We start from the raw sequence: 19,475 nt of genomic DNA on the forward strand, positions 1-19,475 counted from the left end.
GCAACAGCAGAAGACCACATTGGGTTCCACTCCTGCCAGCCAAGAACAGGAATCTTAGACTCAAGAGCAAGTTCCTATTAAAGTGGCCAGTGAGAGTATTTATTGTATATGTATATATACACACAGTGTACTGTATATGCAGACCTATATAAGTGCATGTCTTCAGTGGGGTCTGTGATTGCCAGCGAAAATGCTTCTATTTTGCATTCTTCATTGCACAAAATTTTTAATTACAAATTATATTATCAGAAACAAATCATTGGACTCCACAAGTTTGTCCAATACTTGACAATCCATGTTAGATGGAAAAGATAAGACTGAAAACAAACAAACAAACAAACAAACAAACAAACAAACAAACAAACAAAAATGGTTAGAGAAGCAGCTTTAGGACCAAAAGGTTGCCAGTTTGAGTTCCTGGACCAGCAGGAACAGCTGAAGTGCCCTTGAGCAAGGTACCTAACCCCTAACTGGTCCCCAGGCTGTTCTGGGTATGTTGTACCCAGCGTCTGTTAAATGCCTGTAATGTAATGTCCTTGTTCAAATGGAGGCTCTTTTTTTTTAATATCTCGTTTTTCATCTGGGCCTGGTGGAACAATCAGGAAAGATGAAAAGCAACCCAATGCAAAAGCATACAGCTACATTGCAAAAGATAATCTTCACATACCGTCCATCTATTATCTCTTCGAAAAGAGATATTTTTCAGATAATTATATTCACATTATAGCATTGTAAAGAGAAAGATAGTAACACCTGTCTGAACCCAAATAGGCAACCGTTGTCTCTTACTGTTATCTGTGGGGTTACACAGAGGTCTGAAGGTCATATCATGAGGCTAATGATTGTGAAAATTGCAAGTGCTGTTGAGAGATTATGTCCCGTGTGTCGGCTAAGAGCAGCACATCAAACTAATAGATAAGAGGCTAGAAGTGCATGTGTTCAGGAGAGAACAGGATATGCTACAAGGTGACTTTTTGTCCCTCTGGAAAAATCCCAAGCGTTTATGAACATGTAAGTGACCTTGAAATCTGAGAAGACTTCCTGGAATCACCTTCTTGTTATTCAGGCGAGCTCAGACCTTTATATGATGCTAATTATTAACACAAAATACATGTTTTATTTTAAAATGCACCACTAACCTTACACTGAAATGCCATTAATAAAATTATAAATATCAATTGTTGATATCATATTGTATGATGAGTGCATTTTATACATTTATTCACATTGGCATAACAAGACCATTACAGAGAGTAGTGCTGTGTAGTTACTGTAGGTTACTTGGTCAGAGCTGCAGTACCAGTGTGACAGCTGGTGTAAAAACAGAGATGAGTTTAACATGAAACCCTGTTGGGAAGTGAAATGGTGTCTTTCCAATGCTCCGTACACAGAGAACAGGATTAGTAACACCCTGATCTCCCCTCCCCAACGCCTCCATTACGCAATCAAGCCATGAACTCTCAGCTATTAGCTTGGCATGGCTATATGAGTGAGCCACTCCTAAGGGTTGTGGGATCAAAGTACTGCTATTGTTTCCAGTAACTTTCCCATCTAAAGTGTCTCTCATTTACCACATTAAGACACTGCTTCAAACTTCCTATCAAAAAAAAAATCTTAAAGCAGTTTTGAGGTGCATTAAGGAGGCTATTTAAAACCTGAAAGCATGCAAACGAGAAAATAAATAGTAAATATTTAATGATCTAGACACACTTCCACTGATGCACTCCTGCATTCATTTCAACAGGAAATGACGGAAGGCCTAAATGTAGCCAAGGGAGATTAGTGCACTATTCATTCTGCATTGGTATTAAACCCGTGATTTATCCTGTTTGGACTAATCACCCATGAAGTGACCCCAGCACAAAGCACTAGCAATAATGAGACCTTTGTTAGCGTACTCTCTCACCACATCGAGAAGAAAAAACAGGAGTTAGTGTCTCATGTTATAACTAAGGGCCTCTCTGTTTCCAATAACACAGACACCCACTCAAACTAGCACACTAGCTGTGACCTTAAGTTGACATTGCTGGGAAAGTGGTGATGGATGACTCTGAGAGAATCAGCAAAAACAATACAGTGGACTGACTCGCTTGCTTGGGAAGTTGCTTAATGATATGCGAGTCATTCAAGGTTTATCTATAAAAACTGCTTAAAGGAGTTACTGGTGCATAAGTACAACCTTTTAACAATAGACTGTGCACTTCCGTATATAACAGTCTGTTGCATGTAAGCTCTTTTAGTGAAGCGGGGAAAGCCATCATCTCTTTTATGCATAAAATCAAAGGGTACTTTATATTTCTATCATATTTATTAGCATACCCTTTGGTTTTAATGTTCCCTGGAAATGCTTTCAGTAGGATTAAACTGCATACCTGCAGCTGTGCAAGTTCTCAGAAACCTGTTTATCTTCTGTAGAGTTTATATTAATGTAAGTTAATAAACACCCGAGTGCTTTCATAAAAGCCAGTTATTTGTAGATATAGAAAAAAAATTGCAATTTAATTACAAGCTTAATCAAAACAGAAAGAAGTGAGGGCAGTCCGAAGGATAACATGAGGGAAGAATGTTTAAAATAATGGATAATGTGCTGACTCTTCTTCATTTAAGCTTGACCTTGAAATGAAGACCTGAGTGTCCGAAGCACTACATGTGCATATGCATGCTTGCCATAATGCACATTTAGCAGGCATGAGTGCTATGAAGCAATGAAAACTTGCTGACAGGCTAAAACTTATTACCTTAGCCAGTAGAGATTGTGCCCTCCCTCCCTATGGAGTATCAGCCCTGCCCATGACAGAAAGTAGCACGAGACAGAGGACAAGGAACAATGGAGAGAAGGAGGGAGGGCAGGAAAGAGGGAAGGAACTGAAATGGAAGGGGGAGAGGAAAGAGCATGAGATAGCGCTGTATTTTGGAAGGTCACAGGTTTGGATCTTGCTGCAGTGCCATCATGCCAGTGTAATGATCTGGTCTTCAGACACAAAATGAGCAAATTCACAAATAAATAGATAAAATTCAGCATTTACTATATATACTGTACCTATTTGTGTATCATTAAAGTATATATATATATATATATATATATATATATATATATATATATATATATATATCCGGGGCAGCACGGTGGTGTAGTGGTTAGCGCTGTCGCCTCACAGCAAGAAGGTCCTGGGTTCAAGCCCCATGGCCGGTGAGGGCCTTTCTGTGCGGAGTTTGCATGTTCTCCCCGTGTCCGCGTGGGTTTCCTCTGGGTGCTCCGGTTTCCCCCACAGTCCAAAGACATGCAGGTTAGGTTAGCTGGTGACTCTAAATTGAGCGTAGGTGTGAATGTGAGTGTGAATGGTTGTCTGTGTCTATGTGTCAGCCCTGTGATGACCTGGCGACTTGTCCAGGGTGTACCCCGCCTTTCGCCCGTAGTCAGCTGGGATAGGCTCCAGCTTGCCTGCGACCCTGTAGAAGGATAAAGCGGCTAGAGATAATGAGATGAGATATATATATATATATATATATCCTGATCTTTTGCATAAGCTCGCATAGTTTTCAGTATAAGCCGTTCGAAGTCCAAGTCTTAAGTCCAAAGTCTTCCAAAAACTTCCATTCTTTTCCATCGTATTCAGTAAAGCCATCAGTTCAGACTTATTACATGTACAAATATACCAGTGAAAATACAATGTGCCAATGTATCCTTGGGGGAAAAAAAATCTAACCACAGGTCAAAGAGTAACTTTTTATGAGACATATGCCCCTTCAAAATTGCTGTCTTTAATAATGTTTGTCATAAATACTGTCCATAACACAAAAAGCAAAACCAAAATGAACCTTAAATATAATGAAATAGAGCCAAGAAATAAAAAATCCTTAACAAGTTTCGTGTCACTTTGCAGGGCTTGGTGTGAGAAGTGACAATGTGAACAGATTGCTTAATACATAAAGATGGCAGAAAACGTGGTGTGATAAAAGCCTAGCCAACAGGCTTGCTCACAGCCAACAGGATTAATAAGTATTGTATTACTCAAAAGCAGTTACATAGTAACCAGACATACAATCAAGTGTTACAGAGGAGTAAAAAAAAAAAAAAATATATATATATATATATATATATATATATATATATATATATGGACACCATCCAAATCACTTACTTTTAAGACAGAATGGAAACCAAACTTAATTGTACATACTACTGTTCTGTGTGATCTGTGGGTCACTTTTCACTTAGAACTAGCGATAATGAATAATAAAACACAAACCCAAGTCACAAACCCAAGTCCAAAGTCACAGAAAAAAAAATCACTCTCGTCCTCTGGTTGGTAGTGTAGTATGTTTCATGTGTAAACTGGCCTGTGTAAGCTGTAAGAGGAGGAAAGGAACAGAGGTATTTACACTGACCTATACCCCAGTAGGGGTCTGGAAAGGTTCTGTTGCCTTTTGGTTATTTAGATGTTCTTGATCATACTGGTGAAGCAAAGGGAACACAATGGTGAAGGTTTAACCTACAGAAATGTGCTGCTCTCATTACACAGTTTCAGCAGGCAAACACTCAGAGGCACACATACTCCCTCTCTATCGATCTACACACACACGCACACACACACACACACACACATCGGCCACTTTATTAGGAACACCCAAACACCTGCTGTCTTATGCAGTTATCTAATCAACCAATCCCTTGAATCCCTTGATAAAATCATGCAGATACAAATCAAGAGCTTCAGTTAATGTTCACTTCAAACATCAGAATGGGAAAAATTGTGATCTCTGTGACTTTCACTGTGGCATTGGTGTTGGTGCCAGATAGACTGGTTTGAGTATTTCAGAAACTGCTGATCTCCTGGGGTTTTCACACACAACAGTCTCTAGAGTTTACACAAATAAACAATGAGTGAGCAACAGTTCTGTGGGTGGAAACGTCCTGTTGATCTTCAGGGCTGCAGTTGACTTGCTGACTTTAGGACTGCAGTTGACTTGCTGGGTTTGGGACTGCAGTTGTCGTGAATGGTTTTGCACTCGGGTTTCTGTCGGTGGGGGGTTTATAGCATCAACGAAGCTGACTTTATGTTAGGACTGTTAATGTTATAGTCATGTTGTCTGTTGTTGCCCAAATGAGGATGGGTTCCCTTTTGAGTCTAGTTCCTCTCAAGGTTTCTTCCTCATGTCGTCTGAGGGAGTTTTTCCTTGCCACCGTCGCCACAGGCTTGCTCACTGGGGATAGATTAGGGATAAAATTAGGTCATATTTTAATTCATTCAAATTCTGTAAAGCCGCTTTGAGGCAATGTTTATTATTAAAAGTGCTATACAAATAAACTTCACTTGACGACGATAAGAGAGGTCAGAGTAAAATGGCCAGATTGGTTTGAGCTGCCAGGAAGGATATAGTAACTCATAGCAACTCTTTACAACCGTGGTGAGCAGAAAAGAATCTCAGCATGCAGCAGCAGAAGACCACATTGGGTCCTGCAGCCAAGAACAGGAATCTTAGAATCAAGAACCTGTTCCTTAGAAATCTATCTATCTATCTATCTATCTATCTATCTATCTATCTATCTATCTATCTATCTATCTATCTATCTATCTATCTATCTATCCAAATAATCAAAAAAGTTGTCTGGTTAAAAAAAATAATGGAAAAGCATCAAAGAACAAAGTAATGCCACTCTTACATTAAACCAAAGTGAAAATAATCAAGCTAAGGAAGGAAATGGCTTTTCTCTAACGTCATCAGCCTTGTGGACAAAACAAGGACTACTGTGCCAAGGACACAATCCTCTTCCTCCACTGTTTCTGCCCAGTTTCAAACAGTTTGTGTACTGATTAAATGGTGGATAATTATAGTAGTGACACATTAGCCACTTAAGGTCCATCAGTCACATCACACTATGCTGACTAGAGCTAGAGATGTAACTGAAAAACAAATATGTTTTAAATGAACAGAGAATGTGTTCTAAATGGATACAAATGCAGATATGAATATGGGACACATTATTCAGTACACAGGACATTGGGTTGAGATTAGAATTGTGCCTCGGGGTTGGAATCTCACTGGACACAACAAAAACATCATACAAGTGCTTTCATACATTTTACTTTCATGTGGGCATGAGTGGGTAGTTAGATATGAAGTTTGGGGGATAATGAAAGACAAAGAAAGATGATGCGTAATGCATTTACAGCTTCCTTAGTAACTGCCTGGTTAGGGTCATGGTGGTTTCAATTAGGCTCTGTGTGTATTTATATTCTGGGAAGTAGAACCAACTAAATTCATTAGAAAACACTGTGAACATCTCATCTCATTATCTCTAGCCGTTTTATCCTTCTACAGGGTCGCAGGCAAGCTGGAGCCTATCCCAGCTGACTACGGGCGAAAGGCGGGGTACACCCTGGACAAGTCGCCAGGTCATCACAGGGCTGACACATAGACACAGACAACCATTCACACTCACACCTACGGTCAATTTAGAGCCACCAATTAGCCTAACCTGCATGTCTTTGGACTGTGGGGGAAACCGGAGCACCCGGAGGAAACCCACGCGGACACGGGGAGAACATGCAAACTCCGCACAGAAAGGCCCTCGCCGGCCACGGGGCTCGAACCCGGACCTTCTTGCTGTGAGGCGACAGCGCTAACCACTACACCACCATGCCGCCCACTGTGAACATGTATAAATAAAAAATAATAACTGCACAAGCAAAATAAATTTTAAAAAAAGTCCTGCGCACATCTCTAGCTGAGATCAGTTATTAACTTGAGTGATGTAGTTCAGGTCATTGACATTTCTAACTGTCATTAAACTGTCATTTCTACCTCTAGGTTCTACCAGGGCATCGTGGTAGCTTAAAAAATAAAAAATGATTCCGGTTCAGGCCATACCCACTTTGGATTTAAAGCAGCATTATACGAGTATTTTTTACTCCTGGGCACCTGCTGCAGTTGTGAAGCGTAATTCATTTTTACACCACTGGCATAAATACAAATCGTGCTTTGAGTTCCCCTCATGGACAGTTGTACATGTACAGTATATGGTGACAAGTTGAAGGATACAGATCTGGCAAAGACAACATCACACAATTATGACTGCATAGTTTTATTTATTCTATCCATATTCACTGGATATGAACAATTGCGTGCGCTGATTGGCTACTCTACTACTAGGATATCAGCTCATACTGTATACCATGAGTAGAGAAAAACAAAATGGCGGCGTGTGTTGCTGAACCAACCAAGGACGAAATAAAAACTACTCGAAAACAAAACCCCCCAAAATACAAAAAAAGAACCAACAAAATATGGAATAAAAATATTTTATGGTAAGAACATATTTTTTATTTTTCAAGAATTATTATTATAGCAGGCGGCACGGTGGTGTAGTGGTTAGCGCTGTTGCCTCACAGCAAGAAGGTCCTGGGTTCGAGCCCTGGGGCCGGCGAGGGCCTTTCTGTGTGGAGTTTGCATGTTCTCCCCGTGTCCGCGTGGGTTTCCTCCGGGTGCTCCGGTTTCCCCCACAGTCCAAAGACATGCAGGTTAGGTTAACTGGTGACTCTAAATTGACCGTAGGTGTGAATGTGAGTGTGAATGGTTGTCTGTGTCTATGTGTCAGCCCTGTGATGACCTGGCGACTTGTCCAGGGTGTACCCCGCCTTTCGCCCGTAGTCAGCTGGGATAGGCTCCAGCTTGCCTGCGACCCTGTAGAAGGATAAAGCGGCTAGAGATAATGAGATGAATGAGATTATTATAGCATTCTTCACAAATTGCTACTGTCATTTCGCTGGTTTGTTTACATGCTAAGCGGAAATGATTTTGTTGGACATTTTGTATAAAGTTTTTATTCATCGAATTTCCAAAAAATAAAAATAAAACTGCTCTGTTTCTCAAAATCCAGTGAATGTGGATAGAATAAAACAGTTATTCCACTCAATCTCGTTATACAGGGCTAATAGCCAACTTGGTGCTACGCGCCTCGTCGGCTATCAGCTCATGTACGATTCGATTTCATGGAATAACTTAATTATTGTGACATCTGAGATGAACACTAACATAAAAACAATAAGAAAGAAGAATGACAAAGTTTTTAGTTTTGCTGAAATAACATGTTTGCATTTTTAGGCCATTTACATTGTTTGCTAAGCATTTGAATGAGGAGTATGTGTGTAATTGATTAAAATATTGTTGGCAACACAGATATAGGCACATATTGCACATAGTATACATTGGACAGTGTAATTTATTACAAGCTAGCTGAGATAGGTTTACAAAGTTGCAAGCTTTCAAGACTTATTTGGTGTGAGATTGACAAACTGACCAAACATTTAGGCTTGAATTGAAGTTATTTGCATGCTAGCCTGAAATGGGACTGAGGTTAGGTGACTTTTCTCATCATCTTGTTATTCCAAGACTGTAATGGTCTTGTTATGCCACTGCCTACAAATCTTCATGAGACTGTAAATGATAAGGTTACCACATACTTTGTAATCTTGCATAAATAACATTGGCAGGGATGTACACTCTGCTGTTGGACTGTCGTTGTTTTTCCATTAGCTGTGAGACAGATCAATTCAGCTAAGGTCAGGACAGTATAAACAGCTTGTAACCCTGCATTAGTTCCCTCAGTTAGAAAATAAAATTCATGCATTGCTAATGGTGTACGCATTTTGGATTTTTATAACAACAGTTCTTTCTTTCTCTCTTTTTTCTCTTCCTGGCTTCCTCTGCCAGTGTCTACTTTGGTCTCTTCACTTCTGCCATGTTGTTTTCCCATTATTCATGAGACAGATCACTACTTATGTCTTAAACATGAATGTTCAGACTATTTTTTGCTGTGCAGCAGTCAGCGTCTGCACAAGCATTGCACACAACTTGGGATAGTAGCATGCTAAGCTAATGTAACCAGAACCAAAGACAATATGCTGCAAACACCAACATACAGTATCTAATGCTGGGGAATGCTCATGGACAAAGAACAGCTAGTGTAAACTAGACTGCATTTCTGCAGAGAAAATGCAAAGTGTGCTTGCTGAGCTGTAGCAGAACAGCTATCATGCTAGCATGCTAAAAGCTAGCATGCCAACATGCTAATGCCAACATGCTAACAACTAGCATGCTAACAGTTAGCATACTAACATGCTAACAGTTAGCATACTAATATGCTAACAGCATACTAACATGTTAAAAGCTAACATGTTAAAATGTTAATGCTAACATGCTAATAGATAACACGCTAATAGATAACATGCTAACAGCTAGCATTCTAACATGCTAATGATTAGCATGCTATTTGTTAAAATTCTAACACTTTAAGGCTAATATGCTGACAGCTATCATGCTAACAGCTAACAGGCTAACATGCTAATGGATAGTATGTTAACTTTTAGCATGCTAACACGCTGAGGGTGACATGCTAACAGCTAACATGCTAACAGTTAGCATGCTAACATGCTCAGGCGAACTCGCTAACAGCAAACATGCGAACTCTGCATGCTACCATGCTAATCCTAACATGTTAACAGCTCTCATGATAACATGCTACCGTTAAATAAGCATTGCTTGTGCAGTAACGTTATGTCATTACAACGGTGACCCACTTTTAACGTGCCGAGTACCGACTGTAGCCGGTAACAAATGCTGATTAGCTTGCTGTCAAAAGTGCAAAGCCCTTAAATTGCTCTGTGTAAATTAGAAAATGGCGCAACTTCCTCTGTAGCCGTCAACAGACAAGCACAGACTTGTCTTGAGCCAATCACAACAGGGCAGCACTGTGGCCTGAGGTAAAACATGATAGTTTAAGTTTGTTCAAATTACAAAAATGAGTACACCCAATGACTGTCTCATATACTCTTCATATACTCATACTGTTTAAGTAATGCAATAAAACTAATCTTTAAAAGTGGTATTTACTCAAACTGTTTGCATAGAATGAACTTTCGGGTTTACTGTGTAATAGTGTTGCAGTGTTCTGCAAATTTGCAATTTAATATTTCAGATCTTGAGACATGAAAGTGCTATTTTAAAAAATAAAAGGTCAGAAATGTTTTCTTTGTCGTCTATTTAGTTCATTTTATTTCCTCAATAATTTTCATTGATTGAGAAATCGGTCTGGACTCTTATGGGTTAATCAGTAGCCTGCATGCTAGTATATGTTCCATTTACAGTCAAACATTTTGATGTACTCCAGGCTCAATTTTGATTAATCAAAAATCTGTGTAGTAGTACAGTCTGAAGATGCTCTTGCACATTTGGTGTCAATTGAACAAAAATTATGGGAGGATATAGGTTTAATAAGTTTTACAATTTTTGAAGTGAGTGATGGATTGATAAGTTTAGATGTGTTCAATATTTTCTTATCTTCAGACATAATAGTGTAGATGTTTCTTTACCTGCTTGATAGTTTCGACTGAGACTCCAATCTTCCTCAGAAGAGTCATTAGTCCTTAAATTAAATTCATTATAGACATGAACTTAAAATCATTGTTTTATTTTATGGCCTTGGTGCCCTGGCTTTTGGCCTTTGTGCCCTCAAAAAATTGACAGCACAAAAGGCCAAGTGGCCTTGCCCCTAAAATGACGAAATTCCAGGCCTGCTCACCAGTATGGGCAAGATTATGTCGTGCACACAAAATCAGCTCAGAGCTAAACAATTCATGCTGGATAATCGCTGGCACATTAAAAGCAACACCCCTACCAGTTTTATACAGATTGGCTGGCATAGCACCACCCCACCTCCGACAAAACACCAATGCAAAAACAGAAAAATATGCTTGCTTATGGTTGTCCGTCATTACTGATGACAACGTCTCTCAAATAATCTCTTCTATGACTTTTCTCTTAACTGAACATGCCAATTCTGGATTTGCATTGCTTCTCACAGAACTGCCATGTCCACATTGGATCATCCAGATTATGTGCCTGTTGTTTAGGGTGCTGGTGTCACTGCTGCCGCCTCTCTTGTGAAATACTCTGGGTCTCAAAGTATTCAACTCCAGTGACTACAAGCCTGCTCCATATACTACAATCACTCGCCAAAATCTCCAGTTCATTAAATGGAATGTTACAGTTACTCAGTAATTGCTTGATGTAATCGCGATATCTACAGAACTTGAAAACTAACTTGAAAACTTTGGTTTTGAAATCAAAGCTAACTTGAAAACTTTTCTCTTTACCTCACACTACTCTTCCTAGTGTGGCTTTTTTTTTTTTTGGGCAACTCCTGTGTAAAGCGTCCTTGGGTTTGTGAAAGGCGCTATATAAATTGAACTTCTCATCTCATCTCATTATCTCTAGCCGCTTTATCCTGTTCTACAGGGTCGCAGACAAGCTGGAGCCTATCCCAGCTGACTACGGGCGAAAGGCGGGGTACACCCTGGACAAGTCGCCAGATCATCACAGGGCTGACACATAGACACAGACAACCATTCACACTCACATTCACACCTATGGTCAATTTAGAGTCACCAGTTAACCTAACCTGCATGTCTTTGGACTGTGGGGGAAACCGGAGCACCCGGAGGAAACCCACGCGGACACGGGGAGAACATGCAAACTCCACACAGAAAGGCCCTCGCCGGCCACAGGGCTCGAACCCGGACCTTCTTGCTGTGAGGCGACAGCGCTAACCACTACACCACCGTGCCGCCCCCTAAATTGAACTTATTATTATTATTATAATAAAGGAAATTGAAAAGAGGAGAGAGAATGTATTTGAGAGAAACCTGTGCAAAGAAAATTGTTTAAGGCGATGAAAAGGTTGCACAATCCGTAGCCACACCATCTTCATCTCTCCAGGAAGATTCCAGTGGCGAGGAGGAGTTCTAGGACAACTGGGATCCTTAGTGAGACTGCAGTGAAGTGCCAGATTCACTTATTGTTGTGGTCCGCCTTAAAGCTACTCCACCTGGCTTGTAGGGGTGGACTAACTTTAGTCAGGCCTCTACCCTTCAACCTCACTGGCTTGGGTGACTCTACCAGGACCATACGCTCTCGCCAGTACAGCTCTAGGGGTCGCTGAGGCACGCAAGTCTTCCTACCGCGGCAAGGTATTAGTCCATGAGGAAGGACCGAAAATTAAATAAACAACAAAATGACCCCAGGCACGCACTTTATGGTCACTAGGAAGTAAGACGATGATTAAAATCTTGTAAAAGCTTCATAGTAGTGGAGAGCCTGGAGCAAACACAGTCCATGTCCTATAGATTGGAAAAGTGGAGGGAGAGCAACCACTGCCCACCCAATGAGGCCCTGCCAAACCCAAGTGAAAGCCTGCCCAGTGGAACAACTCTCACTAGAAAACATGGGGCAACTCTAAATAGAGCAAAAGCAAAAGTGAGTAAAACTGGAGACAATCTCCAAAAGTGGGGATTCATCACCAGTGCTGAGTGTCCCTGTGGTGAGACACTACAAACCATGGACCACATCCTCCGTAGATACCCACTGCGACCCACATGCTCTGACCAAGACACGATGGAAGCAAACATTGCTCTTCTATGGATACAGCAGTGGCATGACAAGATATGTCGAAATTAACCTTACAAAACTTGGATGTCACTGACACAAAGTGATGCAAACTTGGGTGGCAAGCTAGACAACAAAGCTAAACAGCAACCAACACAAGAGCACTTATTGCCACTGCTGATGTCTGAGTGTTATCTACTAAGTGCTGTAAAGCATTATGTAGTTCTTGCGGTGCCATAAATTGTTACACAGTTCTCATGAGAGGTCTCTAGAATGCACCACCAGAGTTATATAATACTATAACTGGTGAACCGGACACAGAGATGAGATGGAAGACAAGCCATTCTCCTTATTTCAAGTCACTGTACCATCAAAAGGATTTTGAAGCTGATATTTTAAGGTAAAATTCCTACATAATGCTGCATTAAATCTAAATATACAGTGTCTTGCAAAAGTATTCATCTCCCTTGGTTTTTGTCCTGTTTTGTTGCATTACAAGCTGGAATTAAAATGGATTTTTCGGGGGGTTCACACCAGTTGATTTACACAACATGGCTATCACTTTAAAGGTGCAAATTGTTTTTTTTTTATGTGACACAAACAATAATTAAGATGAAAAAACAGAAATCTGGAGTGTGCATAGATATTCACCCCCAAAGTTGATAGTTTGTAAAGTCACCTTTTGCTGAAATTATAGCTGCAATTCTCTTGGGGTATGTCTCTATTAGTTTAGCACATCTAGCCACTGGGATTTTTGCCCATTCCTCAAAGCAAAACTGCTCCAACTCCTTCAGGTTAGATGGACTGCGTTGGTGTCCGGCAATCTTCAAGTTGTGCCACAGATTCTCAATTGGATTGAGGCCTGGGCTTTAATTAGGCCATTCCAAAACATTTAAATGTTTCCCTTTAAACCACTCCAGTGTACCTTTAGTAGTACATTTAAGGTCACTGTCCTGCTGGAACGTGAACCTTCATCCCAGTCTCAAACCTCTGGCTGACTCAAACAGGTTTTCCTCCAGAATTGCCCTGTATTTAGTGCCATCTATCTTTCCTTCAATCCTGACCAGCTTTCCTGTTCCTGAAGATGAAAAACATCTGCACAGCATGATGCTGCCACCACCGTGCTTCACTGTAGGAATAGTGTTCTCAGGGTGATGGGAAGTGTTGGGTTTGTGCCACACGTGGCGTTTCCCATGATGGCCAAAAAGTTCGATTTTAGTCTCATCTGACCAGAGAATCTTCCTTGTGTTTGGAGAGTCTGTCACATGCTGTTGAGCAAACTCCAAATGTATTTTCTTATTTTTTTCTTTAAGCAATGTCTTTTTCTCTGGCCACTTTTTCTTTGCAGCTCCTTTGGTGTTATTTTTGGTGTCTTTGTTGAATCTCTGATTAATGCTCTCCTTGTCCGGTCTATGAGTTTTGGTGGGCGGCCTTCTCTTGTCAGGTTTGTAGTGGTGCCATATTCTTTCCATTTTGCTATAATGGATTTAATGGTGCTCCCTGGGATATTCAAAGTTTGGGATAGTTTTTATAATTCAACCCTGATCTATACTTCTCCACAACTTTGTCTCTGACCTGTTTGGAGGCTCCTTGGTTTTTATGTTGCTTGCTTTGTAGTGTTGCAGAGTCAGGGTCCTTCCAGAACAGGTTGATTTATACAGACATCATGTGACAGATCATGTGACATTTTGACTGCACACAGGTAGATCTTGATCAACTAATTATGTGACTTATGAAGTTAAATGGCTGGAGCAGCTCTTATTTAGGGGTTTCATATGAAAGGGGGTGAATACCTATGCACACTCCAGATTTCTCTTTTTTTTTTAATCTTAATTATTGTTTGTGTCACAATTAAAAAAAAAAGTGCACCTGTAAAGTGGTAGGCATGTTGTGTAAATCAAATGGTGCTAACCCCCCAAAAATCCATTTTAATTCCAGCTTGTAATGTGACAAAACAGGACAAACATCAAGGGGGATGAATACTTTTGCAAGAGACTGAAGATACGGATCCAGACAGTCACACTCCTCCTCCCCCTACACATATACAGAGAGAGAGAGAGAGAGTGACTTATCCCATCTTAAAGATCTTATTAAGACAGACACGTGGCATCTTTCTGTTAATTCAGTCTTGCTAGCTTATTCTTTGAAAGGTTTTTGTCTAGACTTATGTATTGAATGCTTTCTGGCTAGTTAAGAAATGCTTACTTTTTTTCCTGATGCTAATTGTTGCCGAAGACTCTATTTATCCAGCATTTACACAATAAACTAAGGAAATGTTCTGAAACCAAATACAGTTAAAATGGTTTTTACAGCCAGCTCTTTCCTGCAAACAAACCATAATTACAGCATGGTCTCTTTAGAAAAAAAAAGGCATTTTGCCATCAACACTGCTTGTCCACCATCTGTAACTAAAGTGAACAGAGAGAGAATTAAGCTGGGAGAAAGGTGGGACAGGCTGTTAAATCATGCTGTTGTCAGTTTTTCATTTTAATGAGCACTGAGGGGTTGTACAGCAGGTCTGTGAGTCATGACAGAGTGTTGGTTGCCATCACTGAAGTAATTTGACTTAAGCAGCTGTCTTTCTCTGTGACGTCTCTCTTTTTGCCTCTGAACAACAGCTTCCATAAATACACAATGTTGAGAGTCACTCATATGCCAAATCACTGAGCTGTAGTTGGTCCACACAAAATTAGCTTAAGAGGTATTTTGGGTGGGAAGCTTGCCAAGGTTAGCAATGTGAAGTAGGTGTAAATTACACCGAGGAGCAAATATCAGAACACTGTGTTCAGGAAAAGTGTTAACATGGTGCTTTATTTTTTTTAGATACAACACAATAATCACAATAATAGACTGTTCAAACAAGTTAACATAGTTCAGATATGGTAGATGCTATTTGCATCCAGGTGTCAGTGAGCCAACAAAGCTATTTGTATCTGGGGTGGAATAACCAATGTGGCGATTTACACCCAGGTGTATATAGCACTATGCATAGGCAAGCACCCAGATGTCCATAAACCAACAATTCTATTTACAGTCTAACCTTAATCCTAACCATAACTGCTTGCAAACAGCCAAATAGCTAATTTAGGTGTAAATAATCTAATAGCTGCTACGTGATAATAGGTTGTATTCAGTTACGTGACTTTTACTTGCGAGTTTACTTCCGGTGAATGAAGTGGTGGTCAGGCAAACCAATTTGGCTGCCATTATGCAAAGAACAAGTGAAACAAGATACCTTCAGGCAGTTGCTCTTTGCAATGGGATAGATCCTTATACGTTATCAAAGAAGGACTTTTCCTTATGAGCTGGAAAATTATTCATCCGTTGAGTTCCCCGACATCTCAAACTACCTGGTGCTGCAGATATCGTTCTACACCGACAAACAGATGAAAACCTGGAAGAGCATGGAGGTGTACAACTTTTTATATGTGGCTGGGCTAAAGATCTGGAGATCAGGACACTACAAGATAAATCCTGTGTTGTTTATGCCCAGGTAAGTAGGTATTTTTGGGTTCTTTGTACACATCTTTGCAATGGTTGCTAGGATGCTACAGGTTTTAGTATCGGGTGTAAACAAACCACAGCCGCTCGATTTTCAATCCTCCCTGCTCTTCTTTTCCAGGTAAATCATTCATAAAGATCCACAGAAACCCCTTTAAAGACCTGGGTATTAAGTGTATTATATACAATTTAGTTTAGAATATGGCAACTACGATCAAACAGTAAACAAAAACACATCTGAGGACTGAAGTGTCTCCTGAACTTCAAAACATCAGAAAATAACTGAAAATGGTGAGAAAAGTCATTTGCGAATCCAAACGAAATAAATCAGAGGAGTTTACAAACCTTTCACGACATGATCACTGCAAACTCGAGTGTTTTTCGACTTGGCTCCCTTCGACTGCAGCGAAAGGTTCAAGAGCCGTCTTTTGGTAAAATCCTTTGCTCTTTCAGGCTTTATCACTTCACAGGGAACCCAGAAGAAACTTTTATCAGTTTCATGGTTTGTTTGATTCAAGCAGCCCAAAACAACGCAAGCGTAAGGCATTTTAATGACTAGCAAGGCACCCCACCAATAGTAACGTTTTGTGAACAGTGAGCTTAGTTGACCACCACTTCATGTCTTGCATATCGAATGAGGCGGATGTGACTTCAAATGGAACCCACCTATTCTCACTTGGGTTCAAATGGACACTCTGTTAAGATATTTTATTTCAAATGTTTATATATATATATATATATATATATATATATATATATAGAGAGAGAGAGAGAGAGAGAGAGAGGGAGAGAGAGAGAGAGAGAGAGAGAGAGTCTGGTCTAAGGCTGACCTAAAAGTCTAACATCTTCAAGTAACATGTAATTCTCTCTCCCTTCTCACTTGTAATTCATTTTCCCTTTCATACACACACACGCACAGAGCATGCAGTATACATGTATAATTACTGTAGGTCAACCCCCATGCATAAACATTTCTCCTCAGGAAACAGTGAGTCAGAATATAATTGAATGCACCATAACTGCTACTGTAATTAGCGAGCAGCACATCATACAACAAAATATGAATTTCCTTTTTAGTTCTGTGCTGAGAAGCAAATCTGCAAACAAATAAAAAAAATGGTATTTAAACCATTCCTGTGAATGAGGACCTGCAAAAGCCAGACATCTTATGAGAGATGAAAGTAACAAAATTTGAATCGATTAAAACAATTAAATAAAAAAAACATGTGACTTAAAAATAAAAAAGCAACTGATAACCATTTCATTAGATAAATAAAAAAAATCTAATTAAAACTATGGCACTGTATAAAAGTCAAGCTGTATTCATCATTTACCATCGTGTCACTTACCAGTTTTTATCTCATCTCATTATCTCTAGCCGCTTTATCCTTCTACAGGGTCGCAGGCAAGCTGGAGCCTATCCCAGCTGACCACGGGCGAAAGGCGGGGTACACCCTGGACAAGTCGCCAGGTCATCACAGGGCTGACACATAGACACAGACAACCATTCACACTCACATTCACACCTACGGTCAATTTAGAGTCACTAGTTAACCTAACCTGCATGTCTTTGGACCGTGGGGGAAACCGGAGCACACCCACGCGGACACGGGGAGAACATGCAAACTCCACACAGAAAGGCCCTCGCCGGCCCCGGGGCTCGAACCCAGGACCTTCTTGCTGTGAGGCGACAGCGCTAACCACTACACCACCATACCGCCTACAGTTTTTATACATTGCTCAAATTCAAATGGAATCCAAGGTCTCAGGGGGAAAGTGCTTTATTGGTTGTTATATAGCTGCTTTAAACATCTAAGACAAAACAAGATACACTGCAATAACTTTCTTTTGTCAATATAGGTGATGCAGATGTCAAAACTACACGCCATTTGCAGTGCTTTGATCTGTTTTTTTTATTAAAGCTTTACACTAAAATATAGAAGAAACAAATTGTATGTAAAGAAATTACATTGTTTTTAATTGATGTTACTGATATTATTTAAATCAAGATGAGCCTCTTAAACCATGCAAGATTACATAAAATGTCAAAACATATCACATAGAAATGAACCATTTGAATTCCTGGGTTATAAAATTTTTACTTGTATTACATATGCAATCGTATACTTGTATAAGTCCGTGGCTATTTATGTGGACTTTATTTTTTTTTTTTGAGTTTGGTGCTTAACAAATTCCAGATTTATAAATTCTGAAATTCACAATCATGGTCTGTCATCCTGCACAGGATGTACTTCCACTGGCGGTCCCTGCAAAAGAGTAAAACAGAGGCTAATGAGAGCACACTTTTTAAAAAGATTCTGTTTCTTTCTGTTAATTTAATTACACCAAAAGCAGAGTCATGAGCAACAGTTGAATATGACCATGAACACAAACATATTCAACTCTGTTCCCTTCATACTGAGACACTCATATATACATATACATACCTGACCACCCCACTAAAGGTGGTCTGAGCTCCCCGGATGAAGTAGCCATAAGCAGGGACGACCAATTCACCCTCTTCTTTGGAGTACTCTGGAATATCAGAGGTCTTCCTGTTGAAAATGAAGGAGGAAAGGATTACTGGTCAAAGAATGAGCATACATTTGGGGAAAGCTGTAATAGCTTTCTGAATCCAGTGTGACTGAATGCAATCAAAGATGAATACCTTTAGTACCTTAAGCCTGAGCCTTTGCCTACTCACCAACAGGAATAAGGGCATCTTTTACTGTAGCGGCAACAGTAGAATCGCCACTCTCTGTCCAGAGTAGAAGGAAAGTACTGACTCTGCACTCCAGCCACTATACCATTGTCACTACATGTGGAGGTCCTTCAGAAAAAGACAAGAAATTGAACATGACACTAAATGGTTAATTGCTGATAAATAGACTGAACAGGATTGGCTTTACGGTTAAGCTTATAAATTACTAATAAGGCACCACAAGATGACTGTTGAATTCCATCCATCCATCCATTATCTGTAGCCGCTTATCCTGTTCTACAGGGTCACAGGCAAGCTGGAGCCTATCCCAGGTGACTATGGGCGAGAGGCGAGGTACACTCTGGAAAAGTCGTCAGATCATCACAGGGCTGACACAGACAAACAACCATTCACACTCACATTTACACCTACGGTCAATTTAGAGCCACCAATTAGCCTAACCTGCATGTCTTTGGACTGTGGGGGAAACTGGAGCACCCGGAGGAAACCCACGCAGACACAGGGAGAACATTCAAACTTCATATAGAAAGGCCCTCACTGGCCGCTGGGCTCAAACCCAGGACCTTCTTGCTGTGATGCGACAGTGCTAACCACTATACCACCGTGCCGCCGACTGCTGAATTCATTGTAAGAAAAATTATAAATTTAAATATAAGGCATGCTTATGTCACCGTGTCAGCATGTTAAATAGCTATCCTGCTCATGTGGTTGTGATTAAAATCCATAGAATATATTTGGTACTTTTATCATTATTCCATATTTAAGGTATGTCAGGATTCCACTATCACTTTGAGCTTAAGCATTTTGC

The 19,475-nt window shown here is 40.2% G+C and overlaps 1 protein-coding gene across 1 annotated transcript in view; it reads right to left on the reverse strand.

The window, feature by feature from the left end:
* Positions 1-17,710: 17,710 nt before the first annotated feature.
* Positions 17,711-19,475, reverse strand: part of dpt (dermatopontin) — a 30,303-nt gene continuing 28,538 nt past the window's right edge. The window contains exons 2-4 of the mRNA XM_060918339.1: positions 18,650-18,775; positions 18,393-18,500; positions 17,711-18,212 (exon numbers count right to left, since the gene is read on the reverse strand). Of these exons, the coding sequence (XP_060774322.1) occupies positions 18,146-18,212; positions 18,393-18,500; positions 18,650-18,775 (301 nt within the window). The 3' untranslated portion in view covers positions 17,711-18,145. The remainder of the gene's footprint in view (positions 18,213-18,392; positions 18,501-18,649; positions 18,776-19,475) is intronic.

The sequence above is a fragment of the Neoarius graeffei genome, chromosome 4, assembly GCF_027579695.1.
Source record: "Neoarius graeffei isolate fNeoGra1 chromosome 4, fNeoGra1.pri, whole genome shotgun sequence".
Taxonomy (NCBI): Eukaryota; Metazoa; Chordata; class Actinopteri; order Siluriformes; family Ariidae; genus Neoarius; species Neoarius graeffei.